General features: G+C 40.8%; 1 protein-coding gene across 1 annotated transcript; it reads left to right on the top strand.

Annotated features, from left to right (window-relative positions):
• Positions 1–3,201: 3,201 nt before the first annotated feature.
• wsb1 (WD repeat and SOCS box containing 1) lies at positions 3,202–18,044 on the top strand. The gene is made up of 9 exons (XM_062386675.1): positions 3,202–3,579; positions 5,147–5,315; positions 7,970–8,253; positions 9,500–9,631; positions 9,977–10,077; positions 12,313–12,485; positions 12,960–13,073; positions 14,107–14,214; positions 15,830–18,044. Exons 1-9 carry the CDS (start codon positions 3,540–3,542, stop codon positions 15,990–15,992), a joined length of 1,284 nt encoding a protein of 427 aa, XP_062242659.1. The 5' UTR covers positions 3,202–3,539; the 3' UTR covers positions 15,993–18,044.
• Positions 18,045–19,635: the final 1,591 nt, after the last annotated feature.

The following is a 19,635-nucleotide window of genomic DNA, read 5'->3' as shown; positions in this document are numbered from 1 at the left end:
ATGTGCCAGCTCACACACAACACACGGTCTCCTTCAACATAAAAGACACGTGTATGGTGAGCGATGGGTCGTATTTCAATAAAGACAAAAAGTCAATTTTTACACGTGGGTGATTAGGAAACCATACAACTTTTCTCGAGGCAGGCCGCCGCACACATCTGCTTAACCCATAGGTTTCTTCCTGATGAAAGTTGCTCTTTAAAGGTCCAGTGTGTAAGATTTAGGAGAAAGGGATCCGTTGGCAGAAATTGAACATAAAATAATCCTAGTGATGTTTTTGACTAGTGTGTAATAAACTACATTTTACAAATTGTTGATTTCTTTACCCTGGAATGGCCCATTTATATTTATATACTGTATATTTACATCAGTAGCGGGTCCTCTCTACAGACGCCGCCATGTTTTTTACAGTAGTCCAAACTACACAAACTTTACACCTCTTGAGTTTTATGAGAACTGACGGCTACTACAGGTTTTCTTTCTTTTTTTGAAGGGAGGGTGAGATGAGATCTGCTACATGCAACTTCACCACTAGATATCCCTAGATTCTACACACTGAACCTTTAAGGCAATGTAAGGCATTTCATGTTATTACATTTCGACAACAAGGCAATTCAAAGTACTTTACATAAAATACTAAATGTTCATGACAAGAAGCATTTATAAATTAAACAAGCTAAATACAGAAAAAATTATAATAAATAAAAGAGTGAAAATAGCTTTCTTCTTGGGAACTGTTGGGTCTCTATAATTTGTAAGGTCTAGATCGTACTTAAGAGCTTTTAGATGATGTAAGTTGTTATTTGATACAAGTCAAATTTAATTGAATATAATATCTTGATTAATTATGTTTCTAATTTGGCCAAAAACACTGCTTAGAAGGAGCACATAAACATTCTTTCCTACTGATCCAGATACAATGGGTGTGTGCCGTGTCTCCTATGAAGGAGACGACCCGCAGGGTGTCGGGCAGTAGTGACAATATGTTATGGGACTGTTAGCCACTGGTCCACATCCACCAACATCTCCCAGTCTCGGGCTTGCTCTAACTGACCAGTCCTGCAGTGAAGGAGATCTTTTATGTCCCTGTTCCCCCTCACGGATAAATGTTGTCCTTTGAACTGTGTGAAATGCCATGTTTTGAATGGCATTTTTGGCAGCTCTCTTTGTTCATATGGTTGCGGCAAAGCATTTGAAAACTTGATTGTCTAATTATTACAAATCCTAGATTTGCAACTGTTGCCAATCTTAGTGCATCTAGATGAAACATGTAGCTGGGACAGGTTTGGTGATGGTGAGAAGGGTGAAAAGATTAAATTAATATTATTACATTTTCAGTGTTAAATAACAACTTTCAGGTATTATTCGGTCAGGGTGGATACAATAAGCGAGAGACTATCTTCAGGAGTTGTACATGTGTACAGAGGCAACTGGACTTGCTTGTGTTTCTTAAAGCCATTTCAACTCTCATCGAAGAGGCTTCTTCAGTTCTAACTGACTATCGGGGGATTACATACACACACACAAACACACACACACACACACACATACACACTTACACAGAGGTAAATTCATTTGACTATGTTATATGTCATTTGATTTTTGTTATATGTTATGATGTTATGTTATATGTTATATAGTATGTTATTTTTTTCTTTTTGTAAAGTCGTCTACTGCGTAGATGTGCCTGCCATGTCACAAGAATTTCACTGCTCCGATGACGCTGTCATTGGTGCATGTGACAATAAACTAAACTTTGAACTTTGAAATACCTGAAACCTCCTGCTACTCAGTTAGAACTGAATAATTCCTTTGGAGGAGGGCTGAAAGTTGAAGATACACATTGTCTCTGTACACATGTAGAACTCCTGCAGATACCATGACCTAGAATCATCAGAGAAAGAGGGACACTACTACTGCATTCGAAATTCCCATGAAGTTAAATCCAAAATGTTCTAACATAACCAACAAAAACACTCTGAACATTATAAGCTTCAGGAAGGTCAAATTGAGCACATAATCTGGATAGGAACCTTCCATGAAAGTGTATGGTGAGCCGGATCAAGACGGAAAAACCAGTTGTATGATGATGGTGAATGTGAACTCAAAACCTAATTTGCTGCTGAGCTTGACACCTTGGTCAGAAAAACATACTGGAAATCAGTGCAAGGACTGTGGAGATATTACATGTCTTTCCTTCTATTGAGACCTCTGTTTGTCACTCACTGAGAAAGGGAATCAATATACAATGATTATATAAAGTGACTTTTCAGCCTGCATCAATAACACAAATCTGATGCGTACAGAATCTCTGTCATGAAGTGGAAATCAGTACAGATTGTCGGTCAAAAGCCTACTTCTGTCAGCCAGGTCATCTGACCACATTCAGATGGATCTATGGTGACATTTTATTGTCGCTGTGTGATTGCAAATAGAGCCTGGGCCACATATAAAGGACCGCCTACTGATCTGCTGCGGTTTCACCATGAATGAAGGGTATTATTATCTGTCACTGTCAACATACACATCTGTGTATGTTCCCTACACAGATGTAGGGAACATATTATTGACAAGCTTATGTGGCAGGAGGTGAAGACAGCAGGCAATGAGACCAGTTTTAAATTAAGCGTGTTTTTAAATAGAAAATTGAGAATTTATTTGATTTAATCTGCATTGACAAATAAAAGTTTTAAATACACTGCTATATTTAAGTTCACCATTGTGTTTTCGGGAAAAAACCCATTCTATAATTCATCATTCAGTAAACTTGGCCTTTTTCATCATAACTCCTTAAAACCAGATATTAGTGCTTGACAAAATAAAAAAACAAATGTCGACTGATTCGCTTTAATAATGTTTTATTAGCTATAAAATATTTGCGTTGGCTGAAATACTCAGGCAGCAGTATTGTGAGTATTTGCTAAAACACAATCTCAACTAAAATCATTGCAGCAAAAATATGAAGGCGAACATCTGTGGGGATGTTTCACTTGTGAAGTTGTAGGTCTATCGTGTGAAGTGTTGAAAGGCTCCGCCAGCCGGTGGCAGTAATGCGCCATTTTGTTGTTTCTTGTCAAAATAAGGAAACAATGATGAAAAAAAAGACGAAAGGGGGAGGTGTTTTAATAGTATTACCGTGGCAACTGTGCTGACGTAGAGGGGAAACCCCTCCCACTGTGTTATGATCACCTCCTCCTCCGCTCTCGGTCAGAAGCCATTTGTTTCCCCCACGATCGGCCTCACGCCTCCAGTCCCAAACAGTGTCACATTGGGATTCTGAGAGTGTCAACACGGAGCAGCTGAGCGGCGGATTCCAACTGGAAACTGTAATAAAGTCTTCTGTGGAGGACGTGACGGCTCAATAAACGACGACTCTAGTTTACATCCGGGACGTGGCGCTCGGCGGAGGGATTCGGCCGGTTTTCGCAGACACCCGAAGTGGAGAAACCACCGTCTCAATCCGCGGCGGTTGATTATTTTCCTCCCGATTATCATCGTTTTCTCGGCCGTGCTTGGACTTTTCTCCTGCGCTCATTTAGATGGCAAGCTTCCCAGACTCTGTAAACCAAAAAGAAATAGGTAAGTAGGCGTGCTGCATGTGGGCTGTGTCTGTGGTAGTCCCGGGAGGAGCCTGGTAGGGCTCACCTCACACGGTTTACCCGGTTTACCCTTTAGCAGGTCTCTAACGGGCTAATATGAAGTATAACTTTATTCTAACGAGCTAAAACAAGTTAGCATAACACGTCAGTTAGCTTAAAGGGTCTCTCAGTACACATTGTTGGGCGGAAGTGGTTATGCCGCTATTATATCTAGACAATAAACTGTAGCTGACCTATATTGTATTATTATTGTTTTACATCATGTTGAGTGTATGTTAAGAACACTTCCGCCCCCGCAGGACTTTAAACTACTGCGTAGGAGACGCTCCGGAGCAGCGGCCACTGTTTACCGAGCCTCGGTGGCGACTCGAGATCCGTATTTATGTCTCGAGCGGAATGTGGGTAAAATTCTGGTCTAGCGCCGTCCTGGTTGACTAAAACTCTGACCTCCAGCCGGTATAACAAAATCTAGTTGGGACTATCGGTTCATTTTGTGTAACTCTTCGTGCTTTTTCACGCATTCCTGTTGATAAACGCTGTTTGCTGTGTTGGGGCTGCCGATGCAGACGGAGCTTCCCTCCCCCACACACCAGCAGCAGCAGATGATTCATTACCCTCATCGAGACGTACGTGCGCGTGTGAACGACCACCCGTGTAAGCTCGGTAGTTTCATTTTTCACATAAAGCTTCTTCTTCAGTGTAGTATTTGAACACATCGTTTTTTTTTTTTTGTCAGAATCTGTAACTTTAGCCAGTTACAGAACCACGCACTTTGATGTATATGGAACTCTTTATTCAACCTCATGGGTTTTTTTTATATTAACCTTCACTCTAGTGTGCTTATAAAGATGAATCAACTTCTTCCCCAGTTTTTACATTTACCCACCCCTCTGCAGAATGCATAGGTTAGGTTTATTACTCTTTATTAAACTGTTTATCACCATCGAAATAACGTGTTGTTTCGAAAATGGTTCAAATTTGGATTTTATTTTTCAAATATGTTAAAGTAAACCTTGTCGTATTTTTCAGATTTTTCTCCGTGGTGATAACAGCTGCCTCCAGTATTTTATGTACAGTTGTGAAATTGTAGGCATTAGTCCATCAGTTGAGTTTCCGTAAACTATAAGAATGAAAAGGGAAGTGTTCTCAGATCTGACGGCCTCATGCCTATTGGCTCTGAGAACTTTAATTTGTATTTATTCAGAGCTCAAACATTGATAAAGTATATATATATAATATATATTTTTGATACATCAGTATGTTTTGTTTATTATTCCTTCAAAAATCGTGCACACAATCGTTTCAATCAATTATATTACAGCACATTTATCTTATTTACCTTGTTGTCATCGCGTATCTAGCTCCACACCCACCGTTTCTGTACAAATGATTCGCTAAACGCTTAAGCCAATCAGGTTCCTGTATCAGAGTGAGGATGTTACCTTTGGATGATTGGAATTCCTGGTTGGGCCTGAGTAAACAGAACTGTTATAAAGAGTTAATATGTGATCGTATAGCTGAAGTAACCTTGTTGTTGTTTTTTCCAGGTAAGGCTAAGTTCATCGCTGAACTCCAGGTGCCTGTTGCTCCCTTCGATCAGAAGTCCGGGCGTGAGGCTTGGACAGTAGCCTTTGCACCCAATGGTTCCTACCTCGCTTGGTCTCAGGGGCGTCGCATTGTCAGGCTCATTCCCTGGGAAAAATGCCTGAAGAGCTTGTAAGTGTTGATACTTGTTTGCACTCAGTCACCACCACTGCCTTAACAAGGCCAATACAGCAACAATAATAACAGTAAAACAGAGATCATTAAATGTTCCAGGACAATATTTACTGTCTAAAAAGAAACACTCCAAATGTGAGAGCAAACTTTGTAAAGATATTAGAAAACCTTTGTCTTGATCACAAGCATGCATGAGGTTTTATTCATAATTTGTGACAAGAGAAGTCCTTCTAATCCAGGGGTTAACATGCCGCCCATGAGCTGCACGATTCCTTGAATTCCAGCATGTAACTCTTATTGACTGTTAACCCCATCTCTCTCACCTTACCTTCTGTCATATTTCTACCATTGACATGGTAGTAAAGGCATAAAATGCACCGAAAATAGTTCACCCATAACCTACCACTTGTTTTTAACCCCTTTTCAAGAGTCACTGCTTCTTAGAATCAGGAACGCCATGTTGTCTATCGAGCACCCACGTGTTGGCTTGTTGGTTTTTGTGTAGACAAGCAGAGGCATAACAAGGAGTCCTATTGGTATGAGACCTCTGTATAAACGGTTTGTTAAAAACTACAAAGACCAGCTGTTCCAGAAATCACTATGCTTTATAGCATACATTTAATTTGTGAGCCGTTTTAAAGGTACACTATGCCAAATTAAACATTTGCTGTTTGTAAAAGCACTATTCAAAATAAGCTTGGAACACAGTGTTATTGGCTGGAGGATTCACAACCACTGCCAAAAGGAGGCTGCTAAGAAATGTAACAAATACAGGTAGAGGGCAGGGTGTCTGCAGATACATAGACACCCCCCCCCCCACACACACACACACACTTATAATGGGTTATTAGAGATGGCGAAGAGTGATCGTTGTTGTATGGGTAAGTTAATGGTTTATACCTTAGTAGGAACAAATGGGCTTGGAGCTGAGAGCCTCAGACAAGGAGTGGTGAAGTCAAGAATTATAGACCTACAAACTAATAAGTTGATGTACTTTTCATAGATAGATAGACAGACAGTTTTTTATGCATAAAGGATTAAACTAGAATAACATTGACAAACTCTCACAGAGCCACTGAACCGAAGCCAACTTTATGGCTTCTATATAACTGTCTCGTTGCGACATTCGCACAGACTTACTCCACTTTGTCTAACTCAAGGGCACTCGTCTGCAGTTTAGTGATAAATCACTGGAATTATGTGCACCAGCAAGTTCCTCTGAGATTAACATGCACCTGAATTACTTGTGATTGGTTTAATGCCACGTTGAAATAAAGAAATCATGAGTGGAGAGGAGTGGGAGTATGATTCCACTGGCTGCTTTGCAGTAACATTTTATTGCTCCAAATTGAGATAGGTTTTATCTTTTGTGGCTGTTAGGCAGCAGAAAGCCCCAAATCCTTAGTTGTACTGCTTTACATAGCATGTTCTAATTTGCTCCCTCGTTGAATGTTAATAGATCAGAATAAAAACAAAAATTAGGGCAAACCTGTGTGCCTGTAGAACTTTCCAGCAGCTTATTTGTCCCCAGAATCCCATCCTAATGCAGGAATGAACACAAAGAGGTGCTCCACAGTGCCAAGGACACGTGGCTCGCTTTATCACCTCTCTTTCTGCTTAACAGGCTCTTTTTCCAGTCCATCAGACCTTGTGACTCTCATATTGAAATTCTTTGTAGAACAAGTACTGATTGTTCCAAAACAGCATGCTGGTTAGCTGCTTCTTTCCCGCAGTGCACACAAAACTAATTTCAAACATTGCAGCTGTTAAACCACATTTAAGATTTAAGCAGAGTCGAGCTGTGAGGACATGGATTTTTACTCCAGCTACACAGCAGGGGATAGCTAGACTGTGCTGTGGTCCTGCTTGGTAGCTCGGCCAACCTGGAAATGTCTTCCACACACTGGGCCAGTGTTGCTCAATTGCTAATGGTCAGTCAGCACCAGCACCGTGTCATGTTTGTTCACTCACTGCTGTTACAAACCAAACTGTTGCAACTGTTGCTTCTTCACATTCAAATTCACCTTGGAAGATATAAAAAAATGAAATGTGCAATATACACTTAGTCATTGGAACTTAAATGGGGCTGATACACCTGAACAAAAGCCGGCCTAATTAACCAAATATGGATAGATTGTGTACAATATGGTGGGAAATGGTTTGAGTCAAGAATACCAACAAAATGTCAACAAGGCCTAAAAGGGTGTTCATGCTGTGGTGCACCTTTTCATGTCACGTGGGGGGCGGCACGAGCACTTAAATAAAAGTAATTTGAAAAAAGTAATCTGCCCCGCGAAGCAGTTTTCTATTTTCTATCATATCACTGTGTGGGGAATTGGCAAATTGGCGCCCCTGCAACTACAGCGCCCCTGCTTGCTGCTGTTTGAGAAAGGGGAAGGGGGCGTGGGGACAGTTCACCTCTGGGTCTCCCAAATGCAACAGACAAGGGGGGGAGGACATGAGGAGAGACCAGTGTGTACTTTATGTCTGAAAAATCTATGAGAACCAATTCCATGTAGAACCGCCACTGGGCATGGCTCACCTTTTTTGGAAATATCAAAAATTTGGAACATAGTGAAGCTACATCCTCTTAAGTTGTCATGCCCACTGACCACCTCTTGTATATTTTTCTCCCCTCTCTGTTATCACAGTTCACCTAGCCAGTCTGGAGTGGGAACCAATGCATCGAGCCCGCGGCGCTTATCCTGTCAGAGCAGTGACGGAGGCCAGCTCATCCCAGCGTCTGGTGAGCCATGCGAACACACCATCGACTGCGGTGACATTGTCTGGGGCCTGGCCTTCGGTTCCTCTGTGCCAGAGAAGCAGAGTCGCTGTGTTAACATCGGATGGCACCGCTTCAAGTTCGGCCAGGACCAGCTGCTATTGGCAACGGGCCTCAACAATGGTCGCATCAAGATCTGGGATGTTTACACTGGTGAGAACACATTATAGTTAATAGAAATAGTTAAGCCTTTACTACCTCTTCTCCTTCATCTGTTGAAAATCAGACTCTGTGATTAGATTCAATTGGGATAACCTTAATTCAGCTCATACAGTAGCCCATTATCTCATAAAATGAGATTTCATAAAATAATGAAAACAAAATATTGAATGAGGTCATGTACCTGGATTTCCTCCAAAATGCAATACGTTCTTCATATGCTCATGCACCACTCCTTAAAAACATTTCATGGAAAGCAGGTCCGTTTCCTCCTCCTCCTTCGTGGGGGTAACACAATGAAAAATAAAGGTTTGGAGAACAGAAACCAGTAGTAACATTATTATAGGCACACTGTGAGTAGATATAAAGGGAATCTCTTCATTTGTAGGTTTAGTGAATATAGGTCTCCACCTGAGCTGTCCCTTTTTGTTTTAAAATATAATAACTTGTATTCAAACGGGGGGAAATGATTATATAAACTACCTTTTGCACCAAGGCTTTACCTTTCTTTAAACTCAAGTAAAAGATAAATGTGGGGGACGAGACCTTGTTGTTACTTAATGTATGAAAAGTAACTGCCATACTCTATAGCCAGATTAATTCTGATCTCACCTGCTTATCTGCAACCAAAGTGAGGCAGGGGAGGCACCAGAAATGAGTGGATCAACTCTGGAGCCTGGTCGAAACCCCTACTGTTCACCAAACTGATAGTCAGGACTCTTTCCAGAAGGTCTTTAAAGGCCATTACCAATAACTCAGCGTGATTCATATACACAGGCGGGTGCTCAAACACATGCTATCACATGATATCTCTCCAGTGTAGGCTCAGTGTTGTACTCAGATTTGATCCTGGGATTAGTTTTTATGTGTTCAGTAGACGTTAAAGTTGTGTTTGTCATTGCACTTGTGCTCTTTGAGAATGTATCTGTATTTTCAGTGATATAAGAAGACTTCAATCTAAGATCAGGTTGTTTCATTTTTATTTTTTTTTTACCTTTTAGTTTTCTCTTGACCTCAAAGAACTGGAGGATCTGAGGGTTGTGTCTGTTAACAATATATTCCAGACATTTTCATTCCAGTGGGTCTCTGTATAGACTAGACCTGCTGTACATGAGAACTGCTCTGAATAAACTTCTGTTAGAATTGATTATATAAATATATTGGACGTAAATTGACTTGTAGTTGCACTGAGAGATAAGTTCTTCACTAAACCTCTGTTTGTTGTAATGGCTTGTTGCAGGAAAACTGTTGCTGAATCTGATGGACCATACTGATGTAGTGCGAGACTTGACCTTTGCTCCTGATGGGAGCCTCATGCTGGTCTCTGCATCCAGAGATAAGACCCTGCGTGTGTGGGACCTCAAAGATGATGGTATGTAGATGACCCGTCCTTGTAGAAAGCTACCATTTATATTCTTCATTCTCAGCTGTAATGATCCGGGGCTTTAAATGCAGAGAGCAGTCTAGCTAATGCCCCATCTATTTCAGTATGGTAATGTCTGCAGAGAAATTAAGTGACACACAGTTAAAGGTGCTTTACAAGTTAAAAATTTACAATTTAAGGCAAATTTAGGTTTTGAAATAGCCGTTAGGTTCAATAATAAAGGTGCACACCATATTTCTACAGCATCAAAAGAGGGATCCATTATTTGTGCTTTGTGAAGGCTATGCAGCTTTGAGAGTAAAAGACGTGGTGCACTGCTTCATTGTCTTGCAGGTAACATGGCAAAGGTTTTGCGGGGGCATCAGAACTGGGTCTACTGCAGTGCCTTCACCCCAGACTCCTCCATCTTGTGCTCAGTTGGCGCCGGCAAAGCAGTATGTATACAAGTTCCTTTTTATTGACTTTAATGGGTTTTCTAGCTAATCGGTTTGCAGTGGCTTGTGTTCAGTTATGCTTGATCAACCTACAAGTTAAAACACTCCTCATCTGCCCTGTCCTCCCAGTCCCACCACAGAACAAACTGGGCTTGTGTCTTTATAAGTTGAGCTAACTGCACCTAGATTATGTTTGGTTTTTGTTTGCATTGGGGGGGGGAAAGGATTTTGGTGTTTGCATGCAGAGCAGACCACTGTTTTCACTATTGCTATTTACAATACATACACTATAGCCCTTAAGGCCTATATGTTTCTGGATAATTATTCTACAGACTGGCCACCATTCATTCACCTTATATACAGTGTTGCAGCTCTACATTTACATAGTGGTAATGGTAGACATGGTGGTAGCTTTTATAGGTTGTGTGTGTCCCTACAGTGTGTGTCTTGCTCTCCCTGTCACAGGTGGGGGCAGAGCTCAGTGTGTGATTGGTTTTGAAAGGACCGCCGCGCTGACATTTTGAGCAGCCGGTGTAAACCGGGGACGCACAATGCGCAATGCCCAAAAGCCTGGCCAGGGGCAGCCTGGCACCTGACCAGCAAGGTCAATCTGTACGTAGGTGCTGCTCCGTGTCTGTCTTCCTCTGCTGTTGCAGTTCCTTTGTTTATTTTATTAATTTCAGTCTGAAACTCTCATTAAACTGGTGCTTTAGTATCCCCTCTATTCCACCTCAATCCCCACCTCTCCCACAAACTTACCTTCACACTCCCCCCACCTCATCTTGAAATAGCACCATCTACCATCTGCACATACTAGATGCTCTTCTGTTATGAGGATTTTTGTTACTGTCACTTTAAATGTTTCCTTTGTGACATTGTACTGCTGTCAGTGGCAAGTTAGATAAAACAGTTCAGCCACAAGAGTTTAACCACCAACCGGCCAACTCCCCCCTTTGTTACGCAGCACTCACACATACACATTGCTTTAATGCTTGATGGTGACCATGTCTAATACTTGGTGCTGGTGCAATCGCCATAATAACCACAGCCAATCAGTTTCCCACTTGGGACACAACATAATCCATGCAGTGGTAATGTGAAGCACATTGGAAATGACCTCAACTCTACAACCAGATGAGCACACAGCAGGCTCACTTTCTCTCCAGGATCTTTCTGTTGCCTGATGTCAGACAGGACCTTTATTTACATTCATTTGTTTGATTGGCTGATGCATAATCTGCATCTTGAAAAGTTACGCTTTTCTTAACTTCCACCTCACACAACTCGATGTGAAGCTGTGCAACCACAGTGCAGTTTGGCAACGCATTCTGTCACCACATACCAACTGAATGAGCAGGGTTTCCAAAGCGGTCGTGTGAGTGCTCCGTAAGCGTTAGCCAGCAACTGCCACTCCTTTCTACAACTGATGTCTGCAGGTTTCATTTAACTGTTAATATAAATAAATAATTATGAAACCAGTGCCTTCCAGAGCCCTTTGCCACACACATGTCAGCTTTTCCATTGAAACTTCTATGATCTAAAAAACTTCTGATAAATTGACCAGTTAAGTGGTAACTTGTCTATCTACAGGAATTCAAGAGGAAAAAGATGTTAATGCTAAAACTCAGACCATGGCTGACTGTTCAAAGCAAAAGTCTTCCAGAGATTAGAACCTTTCTCCCAGTCTGTGTGTGTATGAATGTGTGCACTTTGCCAGAGGTATCAACCCTTTGGCCATAAAATATTCTTTTCTTTTGCAGTATCTGTCTCTCTTCGTAGGCTTCTGCCGGAGGTGCGAGCCTCTTGTAAACACTGAACTAAAACTCTGAGAGTGGAAACCAGTGGAGTAAAAATATGTTACCATAAGTTACTGCTTGTTTTATTTTCTCTTTGTCTAGAAACTTTTTTTTAAATAATAGAAGTGTTTATTTAGTATGTTTAGTAACACTTAAGTGTTGATGTAGTTTAATGTTGGATTACTAATAATAATTGTCAGTGTAGGTGAAGTGCGGCATTGTGACGTAGCATGTGCTCTTGTTTGTTTGGTCTTTCTTAATGTTACAAAGCTTTAACATGACACTGAGCACCTTAATTTAATTCTGTTTTGATGCCTGTTGCATAATTTTAATTTCTACATGTTTTCTGTGAGGATAGTAACACTAACAATAACATAGCTCACCTGTACTGTTTCCATATCATTCCATAGGCTATAACAGTCCCCTCTTCGCATTGCAGGTGTTTCTATGGAACATGGATACATACACGTTGATCCGGAAGCTGGAGGGGCACCACAATGACGTGGTGTCCTGTGACTTTTCACCAGATGGGGCACTGTTGGCCACTGCCTCTCATGACACCAGGGTCATTGTATGGGACCACCACAAGGGCACCATTCTGCTTGAACTTGGGTAAGACAAAAGAAGAGGGTATCATAACCATACAAATCCATTTACCAGTTGTTAGAACTTTAGCATCTTTACTTAAAGTCTTTTTCAAAAGCTTGAATTGCCTTTCATACCGAAATATAGTTTATGTCTTATATTTTTATAATTTGTTGTTTGAGGTCACATGAGTCACAAGGGGAATTTGGAGGATAATGGTAAATGCTAAAACTGTGTAAATTGGGTCATTAAGTCAAAGTATTGTCCATTAAACAGCAATAAACAGTAATTGTCTATCATTGCTAACATTAGCTGTCTGTCTGTCAGACAAAACATATTGCTTTAATTAATTGAGCTGTATGAACAAGTTCAGTGCTTCATTTCAACTGAAAAAAAGTTAGCTTCTCATTCATCAAATCATACACACATTGACTTTTTTTTTTTTTTTTTTTTTAAAACATGTGTCACTGTTATTGAACCCTTACTCTCATCCTTCTCCAGCCATCTGTTCCCTCCTCCATCACCCATATTTGCTGGAGGGTCAAATGACCGCTGGGTTCGCAGCGTGAGCTTCTGTCCTGACGGTCGCCACATCGCCAGTGTCACCGATGACAGGTAAGACACTTGCATACATCTCTTTTATAGGAACTTTTGTTCTTCATAGGTGAGCTTGTTTAAAATGTAAAGGTTAGCATGTCAGTACTTTAAAAATGGAACCTCAAAATGTATCATCATTTGACAATGCCTCAGTTTGAAGACTACTGTTTACTTCTATGGTGTCCTAAAGCAGGGCTATTTCAGCAGGCGCAGATAATCAAGAACAAACATCTATATTTCAAAGCATTGAACTTCTGAAAGGTGACTCCAGTATAAGCCCTGACAAACCAATTCGAGTTCCTCTCATGAGGATGTTTGTTCAATAAAGCCGTTTTTTTCCACAAGCCCATTAGTGCTTGTGGACAGATAATGTAAACAGCAGATCGCAGCAGAAAAGTTCCACTGTTTGCTGCAGCTTGTTTTTAAGTCCTGCTGGAGTCATGAGTCTTAATGGGGCTGGAGAGCACAGAGCTCCTGTATGTCGCTCTGGTTGGACGGGTCACATGCCTGTCACAGGGTAGCTATTAATCACTCTGGCCACTGGCTGGCCAAGCGTTGAACTGTTTGTGGAAAACATGTCAATTAAAGCAGCAGCAGGAAGCTCCACAAAATGGTGACTGGTGGGTAAAAGAGAGTGCAGCTTTGCTAAGAAAGTATTTTAGAGAAACACAGCCAGTGATAACGGTGTGATCAGCAGTGTAATGTATTTATTGTTCCTTCTGCAAAGATGCAGTATAAGTCATGCAAATGATTAGAAAGTGACTTTGTGTTCCCTCCACAGAAAGATGCAACATGGATTTCTATGGAATTTAAGATGTGCTTAGAAGAAATTAATCTTTTAATCTCAATGTTGTCTTTTTATCAGTAGTTATCTCAAAGTAAGGGTGCAGCTGCGTACAGACAGAAAGCAAAGCAAAGTTTTCACTTCTCCACGTATACAGCATTATAACAGTCTAGACTGCTGTCTATGAATGTAAACTGCTACTTGGCTGATTGGCGGACGTGTACAACCACATGACTGTAACTCAAGTTTCCTGTGTCTTTGGCTCAGACTGGTTCGTTTCTGGAGCATCGAGGAAAGGGCCCCTCAGGCCATCGCGCCTCTCACTAATGGCCTCTGCTGTGCCTTCTCTCCTGAAGGAAGTGTCCTTTCGGTTGGGTAAGGCACCGACACATGTTCAGACACACACTATCCTAAACACTCAGCCCACATTACAGAACAACAGCCACACCTTATTGACTTTGCCTTTTTGATAAAGGAGCCAAAGGAGCCATGTTTTATCACAGCTCATGTTGCCAAACTGCAGGACATGCACATTCTGAGATAGATTTCCCCCGAACTTCATGTGTGCTTGAAATGCACTCTCGCAGTCTTAATGAGGAGGATCTGGGTTATAATTATATAATAAAACTGAGAATTACCCAGAGCAATAATGTTAAATGATTCACTGTGTCATCTGATAGTATAGTATTATTTAGAACATTTTAATGATTTTTGATCTTATGTATAATTACAAAAAAACTGATGAGATAGACTTGTTTGAAAACAAAGGTCACAAAGTACAACCTTAATCCAAACAAGTTAGTCAGTTTACCTGTGATCACTGACAAAACAATTATTATATAATATATAGGATAATACAGGACCTGTGATCAGCTCAGCTTTCTCAGTTCTGGCCTGGGTTGTGTCTAATGCAACATGACTCCACATGGGGAGTTATAGACTGAAACGTCAAAAATGTGAGGCGGGTACACAAGCATTAGAGACAGAACACAGGCTGTGACACAGCTGAAGCAGAGGTTAGGAGGTACAGGAGGAAACATGCTGAACAAAAACAGAGAACAGTGAGGGTCCTGGTAAAACGACAACACACACAGTTCACTATTTACACAACCTTGCACTGAAAAACCGAGGGGTGAGTGTTTTTGCACCTGCAGGGTGATTATCTTTTCCAGTAAATGATCAGAACGTGAGCGACACTGCATGAACCTCCTCTACCTCTACAAACAAGGTCCGAGAAGAAATCAGAAAAAATGGTGTGAATTCTGAGAGCAAAATGAGTCAGTCTGGATCAGATAAGGTCTCCACAGTGCTGACAGTATAACATGCAGGAAGGAGTGAGCTGATATGGTTGTTCACAAGCACAAATTGTGTATATATACTGTAGATAACACTACAAATACAAGTTTGTAAACCAAAAACTGATTGTATAAAGTTTTTGCAGGACAATATATCACACTTTTTAACTATATTACTGAAATGTGATGACTAGAACCTTTCCAAGTTTGACCCCTGAGTTGAATTCTATAAAGCACCTTTAGAGTTGAGGGATACAAAATATACAAAACAAACACATGGTCTCACTAATGGAGGGTGTTGCTGTCCAACCGGCAGCTGGTTCTTTAATATTGACCTGTCATAGTTTAGACTACATTTTCTGTTTTTCCACCTCTTACCTGGCAAACAATTAGCTATCCTCTCTGACCTAATTACCTCCAAACTCCCAGACACACCAGTGGAGCCACTACCATGACCCCCCCTCCCCCCAGGCCACTCAGTCCACTTAGGGCTGCCCTTCACCCTGAACGCTTTTAGTCCTCCATGGCAACGGCATGTGTGTCTTATATTCAGCCATCAAATTTGATTTGTGAGTGTTAATGAACAATCGTCTGTTCTTGATCACAGAGGGTCATACTCCCTCTTCAGGTAACTGAACTATTCAGAGATGTTATTATGGGATATTTAGTCACCTTTCTGTTTTCTGTTGTTGCAGGACTCACGATGGAAGCGTGCACTTCTATGAGTCTCCTCGTAGCATTGCCAGTCTGCAGCACATGTGCAGGATGGCTCTCCGCCGGGTGATGACCACCCAGCAGGTGGAGACCCTGGCCATTCCGACTCCGCTCTGCGACTACCTGACGTACAAAGTCATCTAACCCCCACCCACCAAGCACCAGCTGGCCCAACTGCACATGCCGCAGCAGGGATATATTGAAAAACCAATGAATTCAGACACAAACAGTTTTCTATTGAACCTTGTTGAGCTAATGGATGTGATCAGGACAGGTGGGAAAGGATACAACACTTTTGAAACCCTAGAGACACATCCTCATCTCAACCTCACACCAAATCCACTCACAGCTGAATATAGTTTTGTGTCGTACATATTTATTTTTGTAAATGGTTTCTTTTAAATATAGGTGTGCGGGGGTCATCACAACATCCGTACCTGTAAGGTTAAGTTATTTCTAAGGCCATCATAGCAGGACGGTAGCTGTTGGTGCTCCTCTGACTCTACCAAGTTCTCATAACGCATCATCAGTTTCGTATGTCCTGAAATAGCTGTTGCACTTAAAGTGAGAAACTTTGCAGTGGTGCTTGCTCTTACTGTCAGGTCTCCTGTTGGCAAGTGGGTGAGCTAAAGGGAAGAGATACACTGGGCGTTTAACGGATGCAGGGATTAGAAAGACGATTCTCATTATCTGAAGTGATCATCTTGGTTATTGCTTAAGATTTAAATATTTGTCTGATACAGTATTTACACCATCATGGCAGTTATCACTGAAACCTAGATTTCTAATTTGACTAAGCAGTAGTTCTTTGTATCCTATACAGTTTTAGCAGTTGCCAGATGTATCAGCCATTAACGACCCAATACAGTATGTTACCAATCGCATTTCTGCATTTTGGCCACATCAGTAACTGACAGGGTCGGCACTCTTGATCTAGGTAAGGATATTTCCATTAATGTGGACTGCAGTGACTGTGGTGGTAATGCACCAAAGAAGGAATGTATTCACTGTGTTTGTCAGGCCTATCGGATGCACGTGTGGTGACAAAGGCTGAATGTAAACAGACAAAAACTCCAAAGGGTACATTTGGAATCCTGCACTCAAAATATTTACCAACAATCTGCTCAACCCTGACACGATGCTCACCCACAGTGTCACCAAAAAATATAAAACACTTCCCAAACTGGCAGCAGAATGCTTGAATTTACTCTCCTGCCCTGTGGAGCAGTAAAAACCCTTGTTTGAGGATTTCACACTAAAGCTGAGCACCTCTGCTGCTTAAGCGCAAGATATATAGTATAGCTTGTAAAAAATCCTTGTATACAAGTTTCCATGTGATGTATGTATATACAAAATTGTACCATGTCCATATACAAATACGTTTTTTCACCTTATTTTATTTGGTTATTCTGTTGAATATATGTATTTTGTATTATGTTCTCCTTTTTAAATGTGAAATGTCAGCAAAACTACACGTCTTACAGCCCATCAGGGTGTTACTACATTACATTGCTTACATTACCGTTTTGTGCATGTCACTTTTTAGACTGTGGTGGTCACATTGTTATCGGGCCCTGTCACATTTTCTTTTCTATATTGTAGAAAAACCCTGAGAGTATTCATCAGCAATCAACCAATCAGCTGCCAGACGCGGCCGTCTGCTGTTAAATATCTTCGTGGTCGCGGAAATATATGCACAGGATCATTTGCAATGACTTTTATTTGTATTTTTTTTTAAGATGCAGCATTTTTGGTATGTTTTTTTCCGTTTGTGTCAGTGAGCGGAGGTGGGAAGAAGGGAAAGTGAGCGCTAACCGTCGCCTCTCTGTGTTTCTGTAGGATGGTGGCTACTGAGCAGCTGTCAATCATTCTTGGCAATAAATTCTCTGACAGCGACTGCTAAAGCCAAAGGTTCCTTTTCAGATAGTGTGTGTAAATGGTTGTTTTTATAATTTCCGGCTGAGGTTGTCTCTCAGAGGGTGCTTGGTTTATAAAGCTTAAGAGGGGTGTGCCTGGTAAGAGTTTGTATAACTGCAAACATTGTGATTGGAAAAAACACATTTCTGCCTCAGTGAGATGTAATATGAAGGAGCAAATATATCATATATATATGAATGTATTTAGTTCCTGCATTTTTTTGGGGTGTGAGTATGTTTGTGTGTGTGTAGTTTCAATAAAGGCCTTTCGACATGACAATGCAGTTGGTTTATTTGTGTCTGCACAAAATATCAGAAACATTTGAGCATAATAAGCAACAAATGAAGCTCAGCGTAAGTTCAGTCAGGGAGACTTTGCCCCCATTTAATCAATCACAACTCTCACTCTCAACACTTAGTTTGACCCACTTTGAGGCCAGCTGGAAGAGTACATACACACGTGTTCAAACTTTGGAACAGTGTATATGACTTCACTTCATTGTGTTCATGTAGTTATGGTCTCCCTCATAATTTGGCTCCAGGAGATTCAATCATTCAGTAACGCCCTGATATCAAGTCTTGAGTTACTCAGAACTCAGTGGAGTCACATGATCATAACTCATAACACATCACCCAGTTTTTATACAATATATTATAGTGTGCGTGACATAATGGGTAGCGGGAAGGAGTGGATTTATTTAGCCTGTTTGACTATGGACATAGGAATAAGGCAGGACATTTGGAAACAACATTGAATGATTTCAAATGTGTTTTTCATTAACCCTCCATCTTATCAGCTTCATAGCTGGCATGTCTGTTTTAGTGGCCAAAGAAAGTGCAGAGTCAAATGTGATGCAATTTTGACTCTTTGTGTGTTCAATATTAATACAAAAAATTATAGACATGTTATCAGTGCTCTGGTATTTTTAGGATTCCTTCCTGTTTGGCATTTTGTTTTGAAGGTAAAAGCACGTTAGTTTTTGTTGCTGCAATGCTTCATATCGAGAAAAATTTAAAGTAACGTAGTTCATTTAAAGTTAGTTAGTTAATTTAAAGTTACTTTATATATATATATGTCCTGCCTTATTCCTATGTCCATAGTCAAACAGGCTAAATAAATCCACTCCTTCCCGTTACCCATTATGTCACGCACACTATAATATTTTGTATAACAACTGGGTGATGTGTTATGAGTTATGATCATGTGACTCCACAATATTGTTTGAACTAAGAGGTATTGCCAAAATGACTGTTTATTGATGGTGTATTATTTGAATAATACTAACATATAGTATTCCTCTTGTACTGTATGTCACTTGGGATATAGGAGTGGTACAGTTTTGTGACTTTTACAATACCACAATTTTGTGCGTAATTTATAATACTGTATCCTTTGTTAAATATTTTTAATGCAAGTTCTCTGCTGAATTTGCTCTTTGTGGCACCCCCATTATTATCTTATCATCTTGAACTCAGATAACCTGAGGCCGATGGCAGGAATCGGAAAACTACTGTGCAGTGATCCTCCTGCAAACACACACGTCAGCTGAATGGAATTTACCCAAACTATACAGGCTGCTGATGTAAAAACATCAGACGCCTCGACGACATGTGTGTGGGGGGGGGGGGGGGGTCTGTTTACATGAAACATGTGGTTTGCTGAGACTAGAGAAGATGTTTTAAAAGCTCAGCATCTGTTTTCAGAGATCATTACAGGGTTTCTCCCGATAACTCACTGACTTTACTGAGACCTAAGCTACTCACTAGAGCTCATGAACAACACATGCACACTGACAGCAACATTAATTGTATGTCACCTTTTGTAAAACTCTTAGTGCCTTACAAAAGGAATGACAAGCTGATAATAAGAG

The sequence above is a fragment of the Platichthys flesus genome, chromosome 4 (assembly GCF_949316205.1).
Source record: "Platichthys flesus chromosome 4, fPlaFle2.1, whole genome shotgun sequence".
Taxonomy (NCBI): domain Eukaryota; kingdom Metazoa; phylum Chordata; class Actinopteri; order Pleuronectiformes; family Pleuronectidae; genus Platichthys; species Platichthys flesus.
This window is presented reverse-complemented; position numbering and strand designations above follow the sequence as displayed.